Below are 19,553 nucleotides of genomic sequence, written 5' to 3' on the forward strand. Positions count from 1 at the left end.
ACAATGTTGTGGAGAAGAACTACTCTACCCACAATCAGAAATTGAAACCAACCAAGCAGTGATTGTAGTCAGAAAGCAATAACAAGGCTAAACTTCACTAAACACACTACATACTACAAAAGATATTTAAACCTATTGTTATACCAGAACACACGGTAATGAAAAAGATTGATATAAATATTAACTAATTCAATCTGTGATTATCTTGAATCGTGAATTTGGGGTGTATTATGGAATATATATATATGTGTGTGTGTGTGTGTGTGTGTGTGTGTGTATTAAAAAAAATCCCAATTAAGTCTTTTGTATGACCATGATTCATTTCAATCCTGGTTAGCTTGGTTCAAAGCTAAAAACTCTTAATCTAAGGATTTTTTCATAATGTCAAGAGTGGAAATGAATCATTTCGAGAACCACAGCCCCATAAAAAAAGTGGGGGATCACTGTTGAGCTCTATAGGGTATGGTTTAGAGTAATGAAATCCAGCCCTCGCTTATCTCAGCTCGAGGCTTCGAGTCAGGACCAGCTAACCAGCGGCTGACGTCATGGATGGATGGTGACTACATCCATTTTGTTCACACATAATCAATAGTCTAAAAGAGGTAACTGTGTATTTGTTTCCACTGTGTGCAGCTGGAAAAAGAAAATCAGGTGAAGCAGTTTTGATGACAATTTTATTCGTGGTCACTTGCTAGTTAGCATGCCCGCTACCTAGCTTGCTGATGCTAGTGCTTCTGGGCATCCTTAACAAGTAAAACCTTTCATTTTGGTCTTTTAAAAAAACAAAAGCAAAAAAAACAGGAACATGTTGTTGGGGTTTTCTGTAGATTAGCTTACTTAGCCATGTACTTGCTTCTGCGGTTTAAAACTTTCCTTGTGACGTTAAGCGAGAAAACACAAAAAAGTTGATTTGCCATGGGAGCTTGTTGTTTGAACGTAATAGTAATAGTGAAATAACAAATACATATTCACTCATTCTTTAAAACCAATCTGGTTGAACCACTGAAAACAACTTCACGTGGTAATGAGTACTTACAAAATCTTTTCTTCACCTGAGCTGATTTATAACACAAAAGAAAAGATTCACATGAACAACCACACTAAGGTGGTTTTAATTTAAAATAAAGACCTAACAATATCTTAGAGAGTAATTTAACAATTCCAGGTAGCAAATTTTGTTACATTCAGCTGGTTAACAGAATTCAGACAATGGACCTTGGGAGATTACGATCCTGGAAGAGTACATCTACTCAGAACTGGCACGCAGGACCTTGAGAACACCCAAAGTGCAAAAGAGGAGAACTGACTCAGCGATAGTCACTCAAGTGGTATATTTAATACAAACTTTTCGGCAGTGTAATTACACTGGGAAGCATAACTGTCAGTGTAGTCTTTTATATCACGTGACAGATGATGTCAATGCAACATAGGTAAAGAGAAACTGCAGTAGAGTATCATGGTCTTTATATGTAGATGGAAGTAGCACGGTTTGTTCTCACATATTTGTGCAGTTTGAAGTCCAGTGGCACCATCTTTTTTTCTTCAGAGCCAGACTACACAATACTCAGGTCTGAAATATATGGTCACCATGTCAGTATAGTTGTAAATTCTTCCTGTGACTTGGCTGAGACACATATCAGGCAACAATATTGATCTACCAGTCATAGATCCAGTCTATCACCACTTATGTGACACAGGATCAGCAGGGAGGAGCTATGAGTTGACACCTGGGAAAAAAAACAACATAAGTGCATATGAAGCAGTATGCTAAGATTGTCTGCCTCCCGTGAGTGTGTTGTTGCTGAAACACCTTTAAAAACCTGCAAAGAAATACACAAAATTATACACCACACAAGGCACACTGGAGCAAGTCTTTCATGAGAGCTTAACAGCAGACGGATTTAGACTGTGACATACTTTCAGCTACACCAGTTGACGTCTGCCTTAAATGTAGCAAGAAAAGTTATTATAAGCAAATCCTGAAGCTGCAAAATTGAGCTCTCGCCACAAATAGAGAAACATTTTGCATAAAATGAATGATCCGTCTTGAGTCACATTGTGTCATAAGAGCAACTTCCTGTTGATAGGGCCCACAGGTATATAATATATTGTGTGTCGTGTATGTATGACATGTCTGCTCCTCTCATTTTACTACTTCATTGGCCCATTTATAGTTTACGTTTTTGGATGAGATGTTTCCGTCATCTCTTTCAGCGCTGTGCCCCGGTTAGACCTCTCTTTAAATCCGCTGCCCTTTGCAATAGATGTTCATTTATCTATTTTTGCATGTGTATGAGCTTATTTTGGAAAGACCCAAGTCACATTGCAGAAAAGGGGGCTGTGTGAAAAACACTGCTTTGCCATTGGTAGCAGCTGTTGCTGCTGAGACACCTCTGAGGAAATGGAGAATTGGACACACACTCATCCAATTTACCATTAACAAGACCTTATTGGATGCATGGCCTTAGAAACATGTGGCTTTGCCTTATGTGGCTCTGTTTGGATATGCTGCTGTTGCTCTTGAATGTTGGGTCTGTGATATTATTGGCATCAAAAGTTAGATCAATGCAGAAATCCCAAGTCTGTCATTCAGCTTCAAGAATAAATAATGTGCAAGAAGAAAAAGATTAAATGTGTTGTCATCAGCTGACGGCAGCTCCTCTTGTATTTTTGAACCCCTTATCCCTTCAGTGTCTTGTGGCATAGATTCAGAAAATAAAGCTGCTGGAAACATTGGTTTATATTGACATGACAGCAGCACATTGTGCATGCATGGTGCCAATTTCCCGTTCCACCACATCCCGAAGGTGCTCCACTGGATTGAGACCTGTTTGAGTACAGTGAACTCATTGTCTTGTTTAAAAAAACAATTTGAGATTAATAGAGGTTTGTGAAATGATACTTTCTGCTGGAAGCAGCCCTCAGAAGATGGGTTCGCAGATGTAGATGATCACAAAAGGATGGACAGGAGCAACACTCAGGTAGGTGTTGTGTTTAAACAATGCTAACCCCTAAAAGCGTGGCATGAAAATATCCTCAACATCTTCACACCCGCACCACCGGCCTGAAACACAGATACAAGGCTGGGTGGATTCATGCTTTCATGTTGTTTATGCCAAATTCTGTTACAGCAGAAGTCAAGACTCACATTTTTCCAATCTTCTGTTGTCTAATTTTGGTGAGCCCGTGCAAATTGTAGCCTTAGTTTCCTTTACTAGCTAACACGAGTAGCGCTTGGTGTGGTCTTCTGCTGTTGTTGCTTATCAGCTTCGAGGATCAGCGTGTTTTCAGAGATGCTCTTCTGTATATCTTGTTTGCAACAGGTGGTTATTTGAATATCTGTTGCCTCAAACCAGTCCGGCCATGCTCCTCTGACTTCTGGCGTTTTCTCCCACTCACTGAATATTTTCTCTTTTTCAGATATTCTCTTTTGTGTGGGAAAATCCCAGTGTATCAGTTCATCAGTGCAGCTGTTTCTGGCACCAACAAGCTCACGTTCAAAGTCACCTTTATTCCCTATTCTGCTCGGTTTAAACTTTAGCACGTTGTCTTGACCATGCCTGCACGACTGCATGCATTCAGTTGCTGTTGTGTGATTGGTTGATTTGATATTTGCCTTAATGTGTAGTTCAGTATTGAGTGTCCAGTGATTGAGACCGTAGAAAGAAACAACTGCTCACAAGATTTGAGTTGATTTTTGTATTTTTTTTGTAATTATTATTTAACAGGTCATATTATCTGGAATGAGACTGCTGCTATTTTCATATGTATTTTTGGCACTTACCATCCATCTGCGCCATTATGTTCAAAAGAAAGCAAACATTTTTACAGCTGATATCTCCATCAAAACGATCTAGATGGACAAACAAGCTGGAGCAAAACACGTAGCTTTGATTTTGTGATTTTCTGCTGATCTGTCCCTTTAAAAGTAAGACTTCAAGAACAGAACCGTAGCCAAGAGTGAAGTTTCCATGTGTACAGAAGAATCACTATTAAAGGCATTCATAGGAAAGTCTGACTTGTAACATGAGATAGTTTCAAACATCAAACACCAAAGCTGTTCTACAAAGATCTGCAAAAATCAAGCGATTTCCATCCGTTTTATATTTTCCACATTTACAGCCAACCACACAAAGAGAACTAGGATGTTTTTAAGCTCTTCAACATAGCAACCACTAGTCAAACAAGCGTTGACTTCATCCTCCTACTCCATGATTTCATGCACTAGCAAATATATAATTATCTTTTAAAGATCCTCTCCAGCACGCAGCTCTTATGTACTTCCCTATATGCTCAGCAGATCTGAATTATCGCTCCTCTTGCACAACACCTATGTGTTTTTGTTTCTGGTCTGGTAACATTTTTTTTCCACTTTTTTTTTTTCCATAAACAGATCTCACATTCTTCTGAGGGCGGAGTATCTAGAAAAACTTCATCTTTAAACACTTTTTGTGTGTGTGAGGACCTAGAGATAACAAACTATTCTTTTCTCACAGTTTTGATGGAACATTCAGTTAGTAAAAACAAACAAATGGTGGTATGTTATTAACATCAAAAACCAGAAAAACTGGATTCAAGTTTGGCCAGTTCACACAGAAAGTGGAACAAACTGCCCGGAAACTGCTGATTTGATCTTCATGGTCATGAAGCAGATAATTTTTCTTCTTTTTTTTTCTCTTTCTTTCTCTGAAAATCTTCATTCCTTTTAGTTTCTCTTATTGAGGGCGTGTCACAGGCAGGAATTCAGTGTTTTGTCTAAGAGCTTTTGAATAGAAAAAAACAAAGTAGATGGAAACTTCATTGGCGATAGATAAATGTTGCAGATTAGCCGAGCTTTTGTTAGCCTTTAAATGAAGTTTCTCCAAAAATGTTTGCGTTTATGCGTTTTGATGAGTCAGAACCAGGTGCTTCCACCAGTGATGCATTTTACATGCTGAAAATTATTATTATTATTATTTTTTTAAATAGCTGAAGCGTTCATGTCTTCGATTGTAAGTTCAGATGTGACCGTCATGGTCAGAATTAAACGTGTCACATCGCTTAGCTGAGAACAAAAGCACTTCCCATATTTCTGTGAGCTCTGTTTGAAGTGAACACATTTTCACAAAGGGAGTTGAGGGGGTTGTGGAGGGTGGAGTGATGGTGTAACGTTACATGGGACATGTTATTTGGTAAACATGCAGTTGTCATCTTACAAACACAAACAGAATCCAGTGGAAAGATTAGCGTTGAGGCCCTTTAAACAGCTTGTGAAAAACGAGCCTCCTGTCAGCCCTGTTACATAAATGTTTACTAAGAAATACCAAACATTGTGTTCTATTTGTTTTACTTTGCCTCGAGTTTGCCCATCGCCACAGATTAGTCATCCGCAGAGTTAAACACAACTTTGCCAGCAGAGCAAACAACTAGTAGCAGACAGCGACCAGAAACAAGTGCGTAAAACGGTTGATCTGGGCTGGCTCACCGCCACGCGGCCATTACCCTTCAAGTAGTTCGCTTCAGAATTGGACCAGAGGTCTCCGGAGTTGAGTGGGAGCCTTTCATCACTCTATAATTCTGATCCAAAAGGAGAGAGCTCACAGCAAAAAAAAAGAAAAGTCAAATGGACCGGCGCTCTCTCTCTCTCTCAGAAGCTAGAGCAATTCTCATTCCACTTCATTTGCCACAGCGAAGCGCTGCTAACTGGCAACCGAGGCCTGCTGCTGCTGCTTTCTTGGCAAATGGAGAAGTTCTTAAGTGCTAAGCTGTAAATTTAGTTAATTTGACGTGAGTCCGAGGGGAACGGGATCATTTTCTTTCAGGGAAAAAGCCTGGCATATTGGCTGACAATAAGCTGGAATGGTCCAACATGGTGTTTCTGCTCAGCGATGACGGCTGGAACACAGAACAGACAGCGTTCGACAGAGCTGTAAAACCGTTTGACTCTGGCACCGGCACAGTGTGACTCATTTTTATGTTAATAATGTGAAAGCCTTTCAGCGGTAATTTCAGCAGAAAGAAAATGATGATGAAAGCGGCTTAAAGTGGTTTGTCTGTTTGTACATACAAGAGCGTTAGAAGTTATTGGGCGTGCATGTGCACCTGCATCGTTTTCGCCTTAATAATTGCTCTCGCTGCGAGCCGCGCAGTCTGAAACGATGTGAAGAAAACGGACAAAGTCATGTGGTCGCACGATGCAGGAAGCGTCGCTCGTTTCTCACTTTTGAAAATGAGCAGTTGTAGGTCAAGCTGAAAAAAAAAAAACCCAACAAAAAAAGATGAAGTTTTGGTCAGAGATGTGGAACCAAAACAGAAAATGTGTTTGTGTGTGAGAACTGGTTGAACTGCTGTAGTAATCTCCGACTTAAAGGAGAGCAGAAAAGGTTGAAATAAAACTATGATGAGAAAATCCAGCGGCCTCCGTGCATGAATTACAGTCAATGGCAATAACTTTTGGTCTAAATCCTTCACAATGCCGAATAAACGGACAGTCTTTTAAAAAGCAGTCATCGCTTTTCTTTTTCTTCTTTTGTTTTAACTGCAGGGAAGAAGCAACAACACCGCTGCGCTCAACATTTCCCTCATTCAGCATAAACATAAGACCAAAACTGAAAGACTTGCAGCATGCTGGCAGTAGGCCGCAGATGGTGAATGATTGCCAAAAGATGTGTTAGTGTAGTTAGGCTTAGTTAATATATAATATCCCTCTCAGACACAGGACTGAACATTAGTTTTGTTTGCCCTATTTTGACTACCTGACTGCATCTTAAGTTCCGTGACCTTCTTTGGGGGCTTTTTTTTAAGCCTATTTGCTATGAAAACAGGGGAAATGTACCATTAAGGTCACTTCTCTCATGTGGTCCACACTGGCTGGTTGCGGGGTCACGCTAAACTTGAAATAGCTCGGTTGAGCAGATATGTGACAACTGTTGCGTGTGGTGGAATCTGTTTTTAAAGATTTAAACAAGACTCGGTGGGTTTCAGTGGGTTCGAGTTTGAGAGTTTCGTGCCGTGTCTGGCCGGTGACACTGTAGCACAAGTGTTGGGGGAGATTTAAAATTAACGTGTCACAATCAGCTTTATTTCTGTTGAATGACTCTTGAATATCAGCAGCCCCGTATGAACATCACGAGAGCCTTTAAAAAGACCGGTTTCAGTATCACAGCTGCGACCTTCATAAAACAGAGCTGGGCAACAGGTGGGCATCATGTGTGTGCTAATCTTCCACATTATGGTTGTTGATAACAGACGCTGCTCAGCACAGCTCAGTTAAAACTCAGTAATTTAATATGGAATACATCAGCAACGTGATATTTGCAGCATGGAAGAAGCAAAGGTTGGGAAGATTCTGCTGATGCTAATAATAGAAAACGTCCATCATTCACTTTGGGTTTCTGTTACCAGAAGAATTCGGAGTACCGCAGACCCTCCAAAACAAGACATTGGGTGTCCACTGAGGGATTTTGGGATTATTTTTTTTACTCGCTCTCCTCCCCTCTAAGGGCATAGAAATGTGGATTGTATTTCGCTGTGACAATCCATGCCAATTTTGGAGGACAAGGTCGATGAATGTACGGCCTTCCCCCTTTTTCGCAGACCCCATTTACTCATTACTACTCACACGTGTCTGGTGGGTGAACGCTTAGGGCTCTGGAAAACTCTGGAAGTGATTCAGCACATACAGCTTGAAAGCTATAGGACATGATCTTATGAATCGTAAGTGTAGACTTTTGAAAGTTCTGCTTTTAATAGTACACACTAGCCTTCAAGAGAGTAGAAAAATAAAGTCTATTTTAAAGTATTTACAGTAAACAGAAAAAAACTCTGTGTGACAAAAGTGACAAAACTGATGATTCATTCAGTCTTGTTGTTGTGTGTTATCTAACCTGACTGAAAAGCTTCAGCTACCCTCTTTTCTTTTCTTTATAGGTTGTGTTTACTCATATGCAAGACGCAGTAAATTCCCAGCAACTTCTGTGGTAATTAGGTGGAGTAGTTACATTAGCCAGATTTTCTTTGTGTGGTTGGCCACCGCTGCACACTACAATTGTTGCGACCAAGTGCAATGCATTTGTGATCGTGTTGCTTACCACTCGCCATTCACAGTCAGTTTCCATCTTTGTGGGTTAAGACGGCAATAAAACGGTGATGGGGTCAAGTGGACAGCTACATGCAATCATAATATGATGATTAACTGTGATAAATCGACGAGAAATCCGACTTGTTTCATGTACATACCCACAATTTCACTTTTTAATTCAGCCAGAGCCTCACAGATTTAAAACTTAAAAATTCCTCTTTAAGTAGGCTAGTTGTTGAAAGCAACCTTGCCTTTACAACTAGAACACAACCAGCTGGCATCCAGTTAAGTCCCCTACTGCAAAGATATGTGTCCCAGACAAGTTGCACTCTTTGGTGCAGACTCACCTTAGCTGTAGCCTACTTTGCATGCTAATTAGCATTATGTTGCTAATTAGCATAAACATATTATGTTTAGCATGATGAAGATGCAAAAATGGCCTACATGGTTTCTCATATTTCGCCCAATTTTGATTGCAGTTTTCCAAAACGCATATTCCCCGACTGGTTGGTGAGTGATTCCTGGAGGTTGTTGCCTGTTGCTAGCTTAAATCAGTCGCAGTGAAGGTGCTGCACCAAAAACCTCCTTGTTATTGCTTTGATTGCTAACAAATTTCCATGGTCACAACTACAGGTGACCGGCGCAAACTACAGGTGCAAACTACTAGATTTCGGGACCATGAATTAACCCATGTAGGCATGTTCCCTTCTAGTGTCCAAAGCAGTGGTGGGGAGGTTTTTTTCTAACCAGTCAAAGAATAAACATTTTTTCCTCATAACTGGTGGTTGCAAGGTGGTCTTGGAGTGGTCTTTAGACCTCTGTGACTAAGGTCTGATTCACTATTTTGTCACACGTCCAAAATGGCAGACAAGCTAGCACCACATGGTTAGTAGTTACCTGACTGCAGAACTTCAATAGGCGTGAACAAGTGTTAATTAAAATACTTGAATGTTCTTCAACAGGCTGTTCTTACACTTACCCACCTAACAAATCACATACTTTGTCAAAAAAGTTTCATTTAAAATGTCTGAAAGCAGCAGATTGCTGCCCCCAGCGGTCTGTCAGCACAATCACAGTGGCTATGTCTCTAATCTTTACAAAAGTCTTTAAATGGTAGAAAATCCAAACAGGCGAGTTGCAAAAAGCAAAAATTCCCCCCGTACTGAAATTAGTTAGAGAGAGCAAAGCCATATTTTTACCAGGCTGTAAACCTGTTAATTTTATAGCTGAAGATGGGAATCCCATCATGGGATTTTATGGGGATGGACTCACTTTTTGGAGTTAGCTTCAAGTAGCCATTCAAGGAACTGCAGTTTTTGGCATTTCCTCACTGGTTTAAATTTTCAGCCTTGAAGGCTGCTGCTTGTGAAAATGTGAAATACGCTATAAGCTCATTTTCCCATCAATGAAAGCTAGTAAAGCTAATAAGCATTCATCACTCAAACTCACCACTTTGAGCTCTTTCAATGCTTAAAGTTATGCATTCTTGGAGTCCAGGGCTGCTTTAACTAACAGTTTGGGTTTTGGTTTTGACTTGTTTAGTGTTTTACTAAAAGGTTTCACCGTTTTTTCTATTTGCATCTTTTTTTTGTCATATTTAATAGACTGGATCATGTGCGGTGTTAGGTTTAACTGATAACTCCATGGTTTTTGTCTAAACATGGTCATAAACACTTTTTTTTTTTTTAAAAACCCTAACTAGAGGGTTTCAAAACTTTATGCACCAATAAGCAAGGTCATGGTGGCTTTGTCCCTCTGTTGCGAGCACTCTGTGGTCTTTGTCTGCAGCTTTATAGATTAACCACAGTCAGTGTTTAAATGCTAAGAGAAATTCTGTATAAAGTTAAATAGCTGTGCTAACAGAACACAAGGCCCATTGCGATTGCAAAAAACTGTAAGCCAGTGCTGAACTCTCCCCCTTCATTTTCTTTTTCGTTCCACATCTCCCCCCTCTTTCCCCTGCCTGGTCACTAGCATGCTTCAGGTGTTCCACAGTCAGGCCCTGTGATTAGTCTAATTTGCACAAACGCTAGCAAGCGTCGCACCTGTTGCCCCTGCGCCGCCTCCAGCCGCGGTCCCTCAGCCGGCTGACAGGCCTTCCCTTGGATAATCCAATCTCTCTACGAGTGCAGGACAAGGGCATTTGTTTTTTCTACCTCTTGTCTCCCCTCATGTTCTCATGGCCACCACGCTCCTGATGGCTCATTATTGGACCATTCATAAATACTGCCAGCCAGTACCCACCTCCCTGTTCTTTTAACAGCTTGCTGCTGTTTTCCCTCATTGCTCCTTACCAGCGCCTTCCTTTACCTGTCAGTGAAGTGACTAAAGCTTTCCTTCAGGTTCAAAAGAGGCCCCACAGCCTTATACATGACAGCCCTCCAGTATCCACGTACTCCATTTGGATTTGAAACAGCGCCAGGAGAAAATCAAGTGACACGGGCCACACAAAGTGGGAGGGTGGGAGGCAGGGAATGTGATCCCACTTGATTGTTGAGAGTTTATATAGCGAGTGATGACAAAGTGCTTTATGACTTTGCGGTGTTCGCTGGGCTCTGCGATTGAAGCCTTATACAGGCAAAGCCCCCTGGTGACCTTGGCTTGTCAAATGTTCTCATTTTCACCAGGAAGGAGCCAGTGTTCAGCGGCCGCTCAGAGCTGGTAAGCTGCTTTTAGAGGGGCAGCCACAGAGAGCTTTTGGAGGTGACCTATGCTTCCTCACATTTATTGCTGAAGCACTTTTGAGGAAATGTATCATTCAGAGAAAAACCACTAACCTATAAGCAAATGTAGATTATAAAATACAAACAGTACAGCCAGCAGCTCAGAGAGTCTGAACTTACTCCAGAGCTTTGAGGTGAATGCTAACATGCTCACGCTGGTAAAGTTTTATCATGTTTCCTTTTTAGTTTAGCACAGTAGCATGTGATCCCTCATGAACAGGCAATAAACATAATGCATGATGATGATGGGAATCTGGAAAAGTTGCCGCATGTATTTGTTGAAACAGCAACTACTACACAAGTAGACATTTTTAAAACGATGTCGCCTTACAGGAAAAGTCCGAACATCATTGAAGTCCAGTTTGTAATGAGGGGGAACATGAACGTATGTACCAAATCTGATGTTAATCCACTGAACAGCTTTTAAGACCAATCCATATTATAGAATATTATCTAATATTTATAGAAGCTTGAATCTGACACTTCATTCTGATATAATTTGAAATTTTAAAGGTAGAGATACCTACTGTCACTTGAAATTTCAAGTTATGAAGTCCAAGTTTTAGAGATACATAACTAACCCAAGTATTTGACTTACGGATGGCAAACAGTTAAAAAAAATCATCAGGGTTCATTTGCATGACCAACAGTGCTTCAATATGCAGATCAGAGGAGCCAGGGATCAAACCACCTTCTGATAGGCAGAAAATATAAATCTAATATACTCCATTTATATTTTGTGTGTATTTATTATATATGAAGATATCTAAATAATGTTCTCCTTACAAATTGGTATAGAGCCTGAAAGTCCAGTCTGAGCCCATTCCAAATTTGGACTTCAGTCTGGGTCAAAGCACTAGACCAATCAGAAGGATCAATTTGATGAACTTTGATGAAAACATCTTGAAATAATTAGGGTGCATCAGATGCCGTAAACACCAGCAGAAACATGGATTTCTGTGGAGAAAATAGACATTTCCAGGTGATAAGTCAACCAGTTTTGTTTCTAAAGGTCTGATAACGCATCAAGTACTGCTGTAGATTGCTCCCAGATACATACAGCGTTCACGCTATCTCACAGGGAAGAGGAACTGTCAGGTTTTCATCCTCTTCGGGAATTGTCCGTGACCTTTCCTATGCAAATCACAGAATGCTTCCCGTTGGAGGCAGATGTTTGGAAACTGGGTGGAGCTTGATGCTTGAAGAACTGGATCTGTGTTGCTAGGATGTAAATTACCCCAAATCACTGTGATGCAAAAACAAAAACTGAGCCAGGATCAACACTCAGGTAGTCAAGGAGTTTTAAATGAGTGGAGATGATGTGCGCACGTGTGTGTGATGCTGACAGAGCCACGGTAGCCCTCTGCTGCTGCAATGGGCTAACAGCCCTTGCATTGATCCAAGGAGACACTCAGCCCTCTAACCTGCTGAGTGCTCAGTTCCAGTGAACAATGGAGTTCAGAGCGCGTCGATACACTATCCTATTGAGTGCTCTCCGTTTAGCAGCAAGATTGATGAGGTTAAGGCTCCCAACCGGGGAGCCAAATGGTGTCAAAACCAAGGTGTTGCTTTGGACAACCAATCCTTCACAGCTCTACCACACTGAGAGGCTCTGGTTAGTGGCTAATATGCTATCCCTAACCATGGAATACATTTAAACAGTCACAAGGTTTCTGAAAGGGAATGCAAATTGTTTCGGATGTTGTTGAAGCTGTTAAAATGGAGATGAGAATATGAGGGTAGGATAGATGACGCTTTCTTGCCTGGAATGCACTGCAAAATCCCCAAGACACAAAATGATGTACAAGCGGATTTATTACTGTAGGTCCCTATAAATCTAAGGTTGGCCTGAACTCCAGAGAGAGGTTAATGGATTACAAAGGGATGTGGTATCAAGCCTCGGAGAAGTTTATACACCTCATCAATATGTGAAATGCTATTGATCATTTAGACTATGATAAATTAAATTCATACACTCGATAACGTATGGCAATAAGCAGAATGCCTTGTGTAGGTGGAAAAATGCTTTTTTTTTTTCAGCCCATCCACAGAAAACTACACATTGAGAAAATAAACTGTGGCAGTGATTTGATCTGTCAAGTCAGCGCTTCGAAGGCCACATATTCATCAGCAGCCTGAGCTGTACATTTAAAGGAAATGAAGGTTCACTGAATTGTTTCCAAAGATTGCCTAAAAGTTCACTACAGAAAGATATGGCAATAAGCTAAAATGACTTTAGGAAACAGCAGTTGTGAACCTTGTGTCTCACATAGGAGACTGCTAACTCAACAACTGACATTCATACACAGCTTTAAAAAAAAAAAAAAATGCTGTAAAATCCAGTCCGGCTTGAAACATGGCGCCATGTAGAAGCAGTGAGTCCAATACTTTTCTGCTGTGAAAGTGATAAATATCGGATTGCCTTCAATTAAAGGGGAACTCCACCAAAGTCTGTAAAGGAGTACTTCTGCAAATGTGGAAAAGGAAGGAAAGGTTTTACAAAATCTTTGAAGCTCCAGAGGAAGCAGCATGAAATGTGATGATAGCACAGCAAGTCAAGTCTACATTAGCCACTACTTACACACTCTTAATGCCAGCTATGGTGTCTGCTGATGATTTGCAGTGTAGGTAATGTAGGCACCAGGTTTTGACAAGGAATAACAACATATGGAAAATCTCTTGGTTTAATCTGACAGCGTAAAGCTGAGCGCTCAGATCTGCTAAAATAAACCTTTATGGTTTTAGATAACAGAACTCCCCTCCTCCGGTGTTACCTCAGGTCATCCCTGGCATTTTGCGCCCCGTTTTTGCTCTGATCTTGAAATCCTCTCAAGACTTACTGTGTGGTAACAAACTCTGCAGTCATCATGCAAAAGTGCCAAAATCTGCAGTTCCTTGAGTCTGGCTCCAAAAGTGAGTCAAGCCATGTGTTAAAATGCCCAACTTAACAGCGGAAATAAATCTGCTTGCATCCAGATCCAAAAATATTTTCTCTACAGCAAATTTCCTCCATCATGACAACTGTACATGGGGTCATTTTTCATAACAAGTTTTAAAGTTACAGGCATGGCCACTTTGACTGACACGTGGATGGGCTTTCACTGCTGCAGACTTCTTTGTCGTGTTTGTGCTCTTTTTATAACCTCTGATTACAAAAACCCATGATGGTGATGGCAATAATAAAAAACAAAAACAAAAAAGGGGCTTTAAAAACCAATGAGCATCATCACAGTGGGTTTTTCCATCTTTCACATACAGCCTAGTCTCGGAAAAGGAAATTAGACTTTTTGTAGAACACCCAGACCATAATGAATAATCAAAATTTACTATTACCAATATATTGCCAAACTGGTTGCAATATTAGTTTAGATTGTTAGAAAAGGGATTCTGAAACCCTTGACCTCCAGGCGGGGGACATGCCATACCACCCACAATGGAGGACTGGTTTTGACCAGTAGTGGTGGCGAACTCAATCGACCCCTCTGAACTGGGCTCTGGACTTTTTGCACCGTTTGATGTCACCGAGATTGGGCACATACTTATCAATATAGGTGGTTGGAGTGCTTTGCTATTTGTTTTTACAATGTGTATAATAAGTTAAAGGATTTTCTGCTTTTTATATTTATTGACTGTGTGTTTGGTAAGTAAGTAAAAAAAGTTTTTGACTAAAAAATGATAGCAAAATAAAATTCTGTCATATTCACTGAACTGAAAACTGAGTAATAAACCAGGGCACACAATACTGAAAACCATAGGAAAGGCACTAATGACTCATCTGTAGAAATAAACAAACCTTCACCTATTTAATGTATAGCCGCGTCCACTCATTTCTGGAGAGAAAGCTGAAAAAAAGTCCCTGCTATGTCATGCTTTCTGAAAATTAACTAGAGTAGAGGAATATGTACTTACAGTATACATGCTTGACTGGTGCTGGAGTTACAAACAGATTACAGCTGGTTATGAAAGGAAACCACACCCCAAAAGAAAAAAAAGAAAGTCTAAAAAATTATTTTAGTGAATGGTTTGATATACAGAGATTCTGGTGTGGCTAAAAGTCTCAAAATATTTCAAATCAAACAGAAAAATTCAGGGATATAAGAAAAACATACAAAAATAATTGTTACCTGATCTGCAACTGAACATATTAATCCATTTAATCTCCCAGACTATTAAAAGCAGCAAAAATTGAAGACCTAAAGGGCAAGTTCTGTGTAACTTGAGCTTGATGACAATTTTGAAATAAGTATAATCTATAATTGTACAGTTGCTTTTTAATACTAAAGTGCAGTGAAGTGTGTTCTGTGTGCACTGTTGGTTTTAAAATAAATATAGGAGATTCTTGTTGAGATAAATCAAATTTATTACAGTTAGAACTGCAGTGAAGACAGTGTTTATTCAGTAAGTTACAGGGAAAGGACCCGTCACTGAAACTACAGTGGTTCTGAGGCATACTGAGTACACGTACACACAAAAGGAAACAAAACAAAACAACCTTAACTGCAATGTTTCCTGTTAAGGTTAAGCTTAATGTCAATTCAAATCACTAAACATACAATCTGCAGGCCAGGACAGTATCTCAGAAATGTGCAGTGTCCCCTCTACCTTTTCTGTGTTCCAATGAAGGCCATGTGTTGGAAGTGGAAATGGCACAAGCTGATATCCCTTCTTCTCACTCATGGACTCTTCTTGTTAGCTAGAGACGGAGTGAGTAATTCAATAAGTCAAGTATTCATTTATTACTTTCCTTTTCAATCATGGGGCAATTTTCTTTTACTTCCCCCATCCACCTCCACACTGAGAAAGAAAAAGTGATACGAGTTCTGCAACTTCCATCTGTGGCAGCGCTCATCGTCTTACTGCAGCTTAATTACAAAATATTGGCGCCGTTTTCTGTAAAGATTACTCACTGTAGGAGGCCCTACATAATTTGGACCGGAGGGTTTGTCACAGAAAATAATACAATGCAACTGGGCTTTCTGTATTAGATTTCCGCTTTTAGCCTCCTTGACATTTCAAGCTGCATGAACTAATACATCTGTTATTTGTTGATCATTTGATTATTAACATACTTCACAAACCAAATCAGCTGCCCTGCTGGAGACACAGATACAGCTCAGCAGACAGCCTTCGGTTTTTCTCCCGCAAACACGGCTCGCAAAGATGCACAATTCAGCCCACAGTGAAAAACGAAAGTGGGGGGAGAGAGAGAGGGAGAGAGAAAAAAAAACATTTATCTTCCCCTCCTTTGAGCGTATGAGCACTCTGACACCGGCATGGAACAAAGCCCGTCATCACATTCTAATCTCGAATTTCAGGGGTTTTATTTCACCCAAATGCCACCCTGCTGGCCTTGTAAATTATTGACAGACTGACACCAATGCGAAAGGACACATAAAAGAGGCTAAAAGCTCCGGCCCTGGAAGAGCTTGTCCTCTCCTATTCCCATCAACAGCGAGACAAACTCTGCTAATGCTCCACTGGAACCTCACGGTAACACCGAGACTCAAGCACCACCTTATGATTCCTGACCCGCAGATGCACTGTACAGCAGACATATTGTGTGCGGCGCTGCCTCTTTGGTCTGAGTCTTAGTACAATCACAAGGACACCGAGGCAAAGCTGCGGATTATCTGATCAAATCATGGAAATTAAAGGCAGTAAGTCACACATGGTTAGTACTGCATAAAGGCTGATAAAAGTCATTCTGATTTGACTGCTGCTTGTCACTTGTCCTTTCAAAGAAACATCACAACATAGTGCTTGGCTCGGGATACAGTCATTTAGTTTGAACAAAAGTAAAATGTGGTAACCTGTGTGTCATCGCACAGGTCTGGCTCTTCTTATACTTGCACTCCTACTCCTCCTTCTGCTCAACATTATGATGTGACAAAAGCAAGTGGAAACTGACAAAAAAAGAAAGAAAGAAAGAAAGAAAGAAAGAAAAAAAAACCTGTATGTGAGAGCAGCGAGAAACAAAGCTATCAGCAGGGATGAGAGGTGGTCTTCTGAAGTGTTTTTGTACTCTTATGTTGGTCTAATCGACTTCGCTCTCGTTGCTGGCACCTTCGGGCCGCCTCAGTTTGTCTACCTGTTCATTAATCTGTCCGTCCCCACCTCGCCGGTCCTCTGTCTGCATGCTTAGACCACCACCCTCCTCCTCCTCCTCTTCTTCTTCTTCTTCTACATGGCTGACATCATCTTCATCTTCATCTTTCCTCTCCTCCTCTCCCTGCACCTCCATGCGAACCTGGTCGAGGGGCAGCGCTGTGCCCAGGCCCACGGTGCAAATATCTCCATTGATACCATGGGCTCCATCGGGCCCTCCCAGCGCATCCTGGGGGCTGTGGAGTCCATTTTTGATGGGGGAGGAGGTGGTGGACTCATTGCTGAGAGGGGAGATGTCACTGCTGCTGTTGGTGTGGTTAATGGACGGTGAGCTAGATGCTGCAGGTGGCTTCAGGGGGATCTGCCATGAGGGGATCTTAGGAACAGAGGGAGTGGAGGGGAACTGTTTCCTGTAAGGGGTGACAGACAACAGCATTGAACAGAATTAGGCCTGATTGCAACCTCATCACAAACCTCGCTGTGATCAAAAGACGTGAAAAGAGCTTTCCCACGATGTAATCAACCATATTTGGACATAATATGACCACAAAACCATGTATAACTTTCCAACCAAGCTCACGTCTCAACACTTTTTTGCATTTTAGCATGCAGCCGCACACTAACCACCCTATGTAATTCTCATAATTACAGCAGAGAAAATGTTTTTTTTTTTCCCCCCGAAACAGCCAGATGTTCATCACACCTGGTAAAGATGCTCTAAGATTTTTTAATTACACCCACTGCAGCTTTTAAGATCAAAAAGACAATGTTGAATGGGTTTCAGCACTTCTTGGTGCTTAAAAAAACAGTTTGGAGACGATTTGGATCATTTGAACAGGAAAGGAACAAGTTTGGAGACAGATGGTGATACGGAGCCTTTATTTTGTAATTCAATCCTTTGCCAGAAAACTCATTGTGACAGTCAGGATGAAGTCAAGAAAGCAAATGACAAAGGGATTATTACTGATTAGAATGTATGAGGGGAACAAAACAAGCTCAACTACACAGTACTGAGGCAATTTTCGTCCTCGCAGGTTTTCTGATGTACACTCTTACTTCAGGCTTCATTATAGACACTAATACATAATCATGCATGCTAATGGGCCTGACTGAGCTGGGCTGCGGCTGACTAGATTGCGGAACAAAGCTGAAAAGAAAGAGGGGACGTCTATCACCACGCTCACACAAAAGGCCTTGCACATTTTTTTTATTATTAACCATCACACTATAGGTACATCTAGACTTTGCAGTTAAGTAATTTTCAAAGTTTATAGCATTGCACAGTCTGTCCAACAGAGTAGCTCCAAGTCTATTGTTTATAATGCTGTCAGTGCTGAATGCAGCAGAGTGACATCACAGCTGACAAGACTGCGCTGCAGAGTGAAGCACCATCCTCACAGTACTGTAGGTAGCCAACTAGTTTTCAAATGACCTTGCTAAAGCATTATAATCATCAACCATCGTATCGATATTATCAGAATGGTTTTACTCTGTATCAGTATAAATGTTGGGCTAAAAAGTCAGGTCCCATCTGGATTAGGAGATTTCCTCAGTTTTTACAATCTTATTTATTTTGTAAAAAATGAATATGATTTTTTCATGAAGCTGCAGCAGATCAACTGGAGTGCATTAATGGTCACCTTTGTTACTAACACCAGTTGATGCTTGATGTATGTTAACTGGCCAACCCAAGTCACGAAATGTTATAATAAAGACTGATGTGATTATCATGTGTTCTCTTGTTTTCTTATGTATTAGTACACAAACCTTCAGGTAATCTAAAGTAGTTTAGAACAAAGGTGTGAGTTCCAATTTTTTGTCTTAAAGAAAACAAACAAACAAAAAAATACTGCACAAGCCCATCAGGTTAGAACGCCACCTTGAAGCAGGTTCTCCAGTTTTTCTGTCACTGAACTGTGAAATCATCCCCTAGGGTCAGTCTGTCAGGGGTCTAATACAAGGTCATGAAGTGTCTGGGGGAGCACGCCTGGCGTGTTGTTCTGGCATAGAAACACAGATCTGGCATGTATCCCAAATGTGCAGCAGCGTTTGGGAGCAGTCAACTGCTGCTCAACGTGACAAACTTGTAGTAGATATCAGCCAAATTTACACCAGGCAGTTTTTTTTTTAATTTCAGTTTTGGTAAGAGCTTTTGATGAGTGTGCAATGATTGCAAAAGAGCTTTATAGTTGCACGCTTTCTGAGAGTGTAAACTCATACCTCCAGGGACAAAATGTGGACTTTGAGTTTCGGTCCACTAACAAACTTTTTCAACCATATCTCACAGCCTTACTCAGCAAACAGGAGTCTTACAATCACGCTTTAGTGATGTGATGACAACAGATCACTGTTCACTGAATGTAAATTTGTCAAGGTATGTTTAATAGTCACCAATTAACTGTCACGCTCAAAGTTAATGTACAACATCTGCAAATATGATACAATTGCTGCTAGGTGTTGCATTAGAAATACACATTTAAAAATATATATTATAATGTGTCAGTAGCTTCTATTAACCCTACACAAACCAAAACAAGTTTCAATGAAATGAAATAACCAGGTGCAGGTGTAAACCTAAGGTGTTGGATAGGCAGTTTAAATTTGATTTAATGTGTGGTGTAAAAGACGTGCTGTCAAAATCACATCTGAATAAGAGCTACCACATG

The 19,553-nt window shown here is 40.7% G+C and overlaps 1 protein-coding gene across 1 annotated transcript in view; it reads right to left on the reverse strand.

Moving 5' to 3' along the window:
* Positions 1–15,128: 15,128 nt before the first annotated feature.
* Positions 15,129–19,553, reverse strand: part of pex14 (peroxisomal biogenesis factor 14) — a 44,954-nt gene continuing 40,529 nt past the window's right edge. The window contains exon 9 of the mRNA XM_063464508.1: positions 15,129–17,297. Coding sequence (XP_063320578.1) covers positions 16,817–17,297 — 481 coding nt within the window. The 3' untranslated portion in view covers positions 15,129–16,816. The remainder of the gene's footprint in view (positions 17,298–19,553) is intronic.

Source organism: Pelmatolapia mariae, linkage group LG20 (genome assembly GCF_036321145.2).
Source record: "Pelmatolapia mariae isolate MD_Pm_ZW linkage group LG20, Pm_UMD_F_2, whole genome shotgun sequence".
Classification (NCBI taxonomy): domain Eukaryota; kingdom Metazoa; phylum Chordata; class Actinopteri; order Cichliformes; family Cichlidae; genus Pelmatolapia; species Pelmatolapia mariae.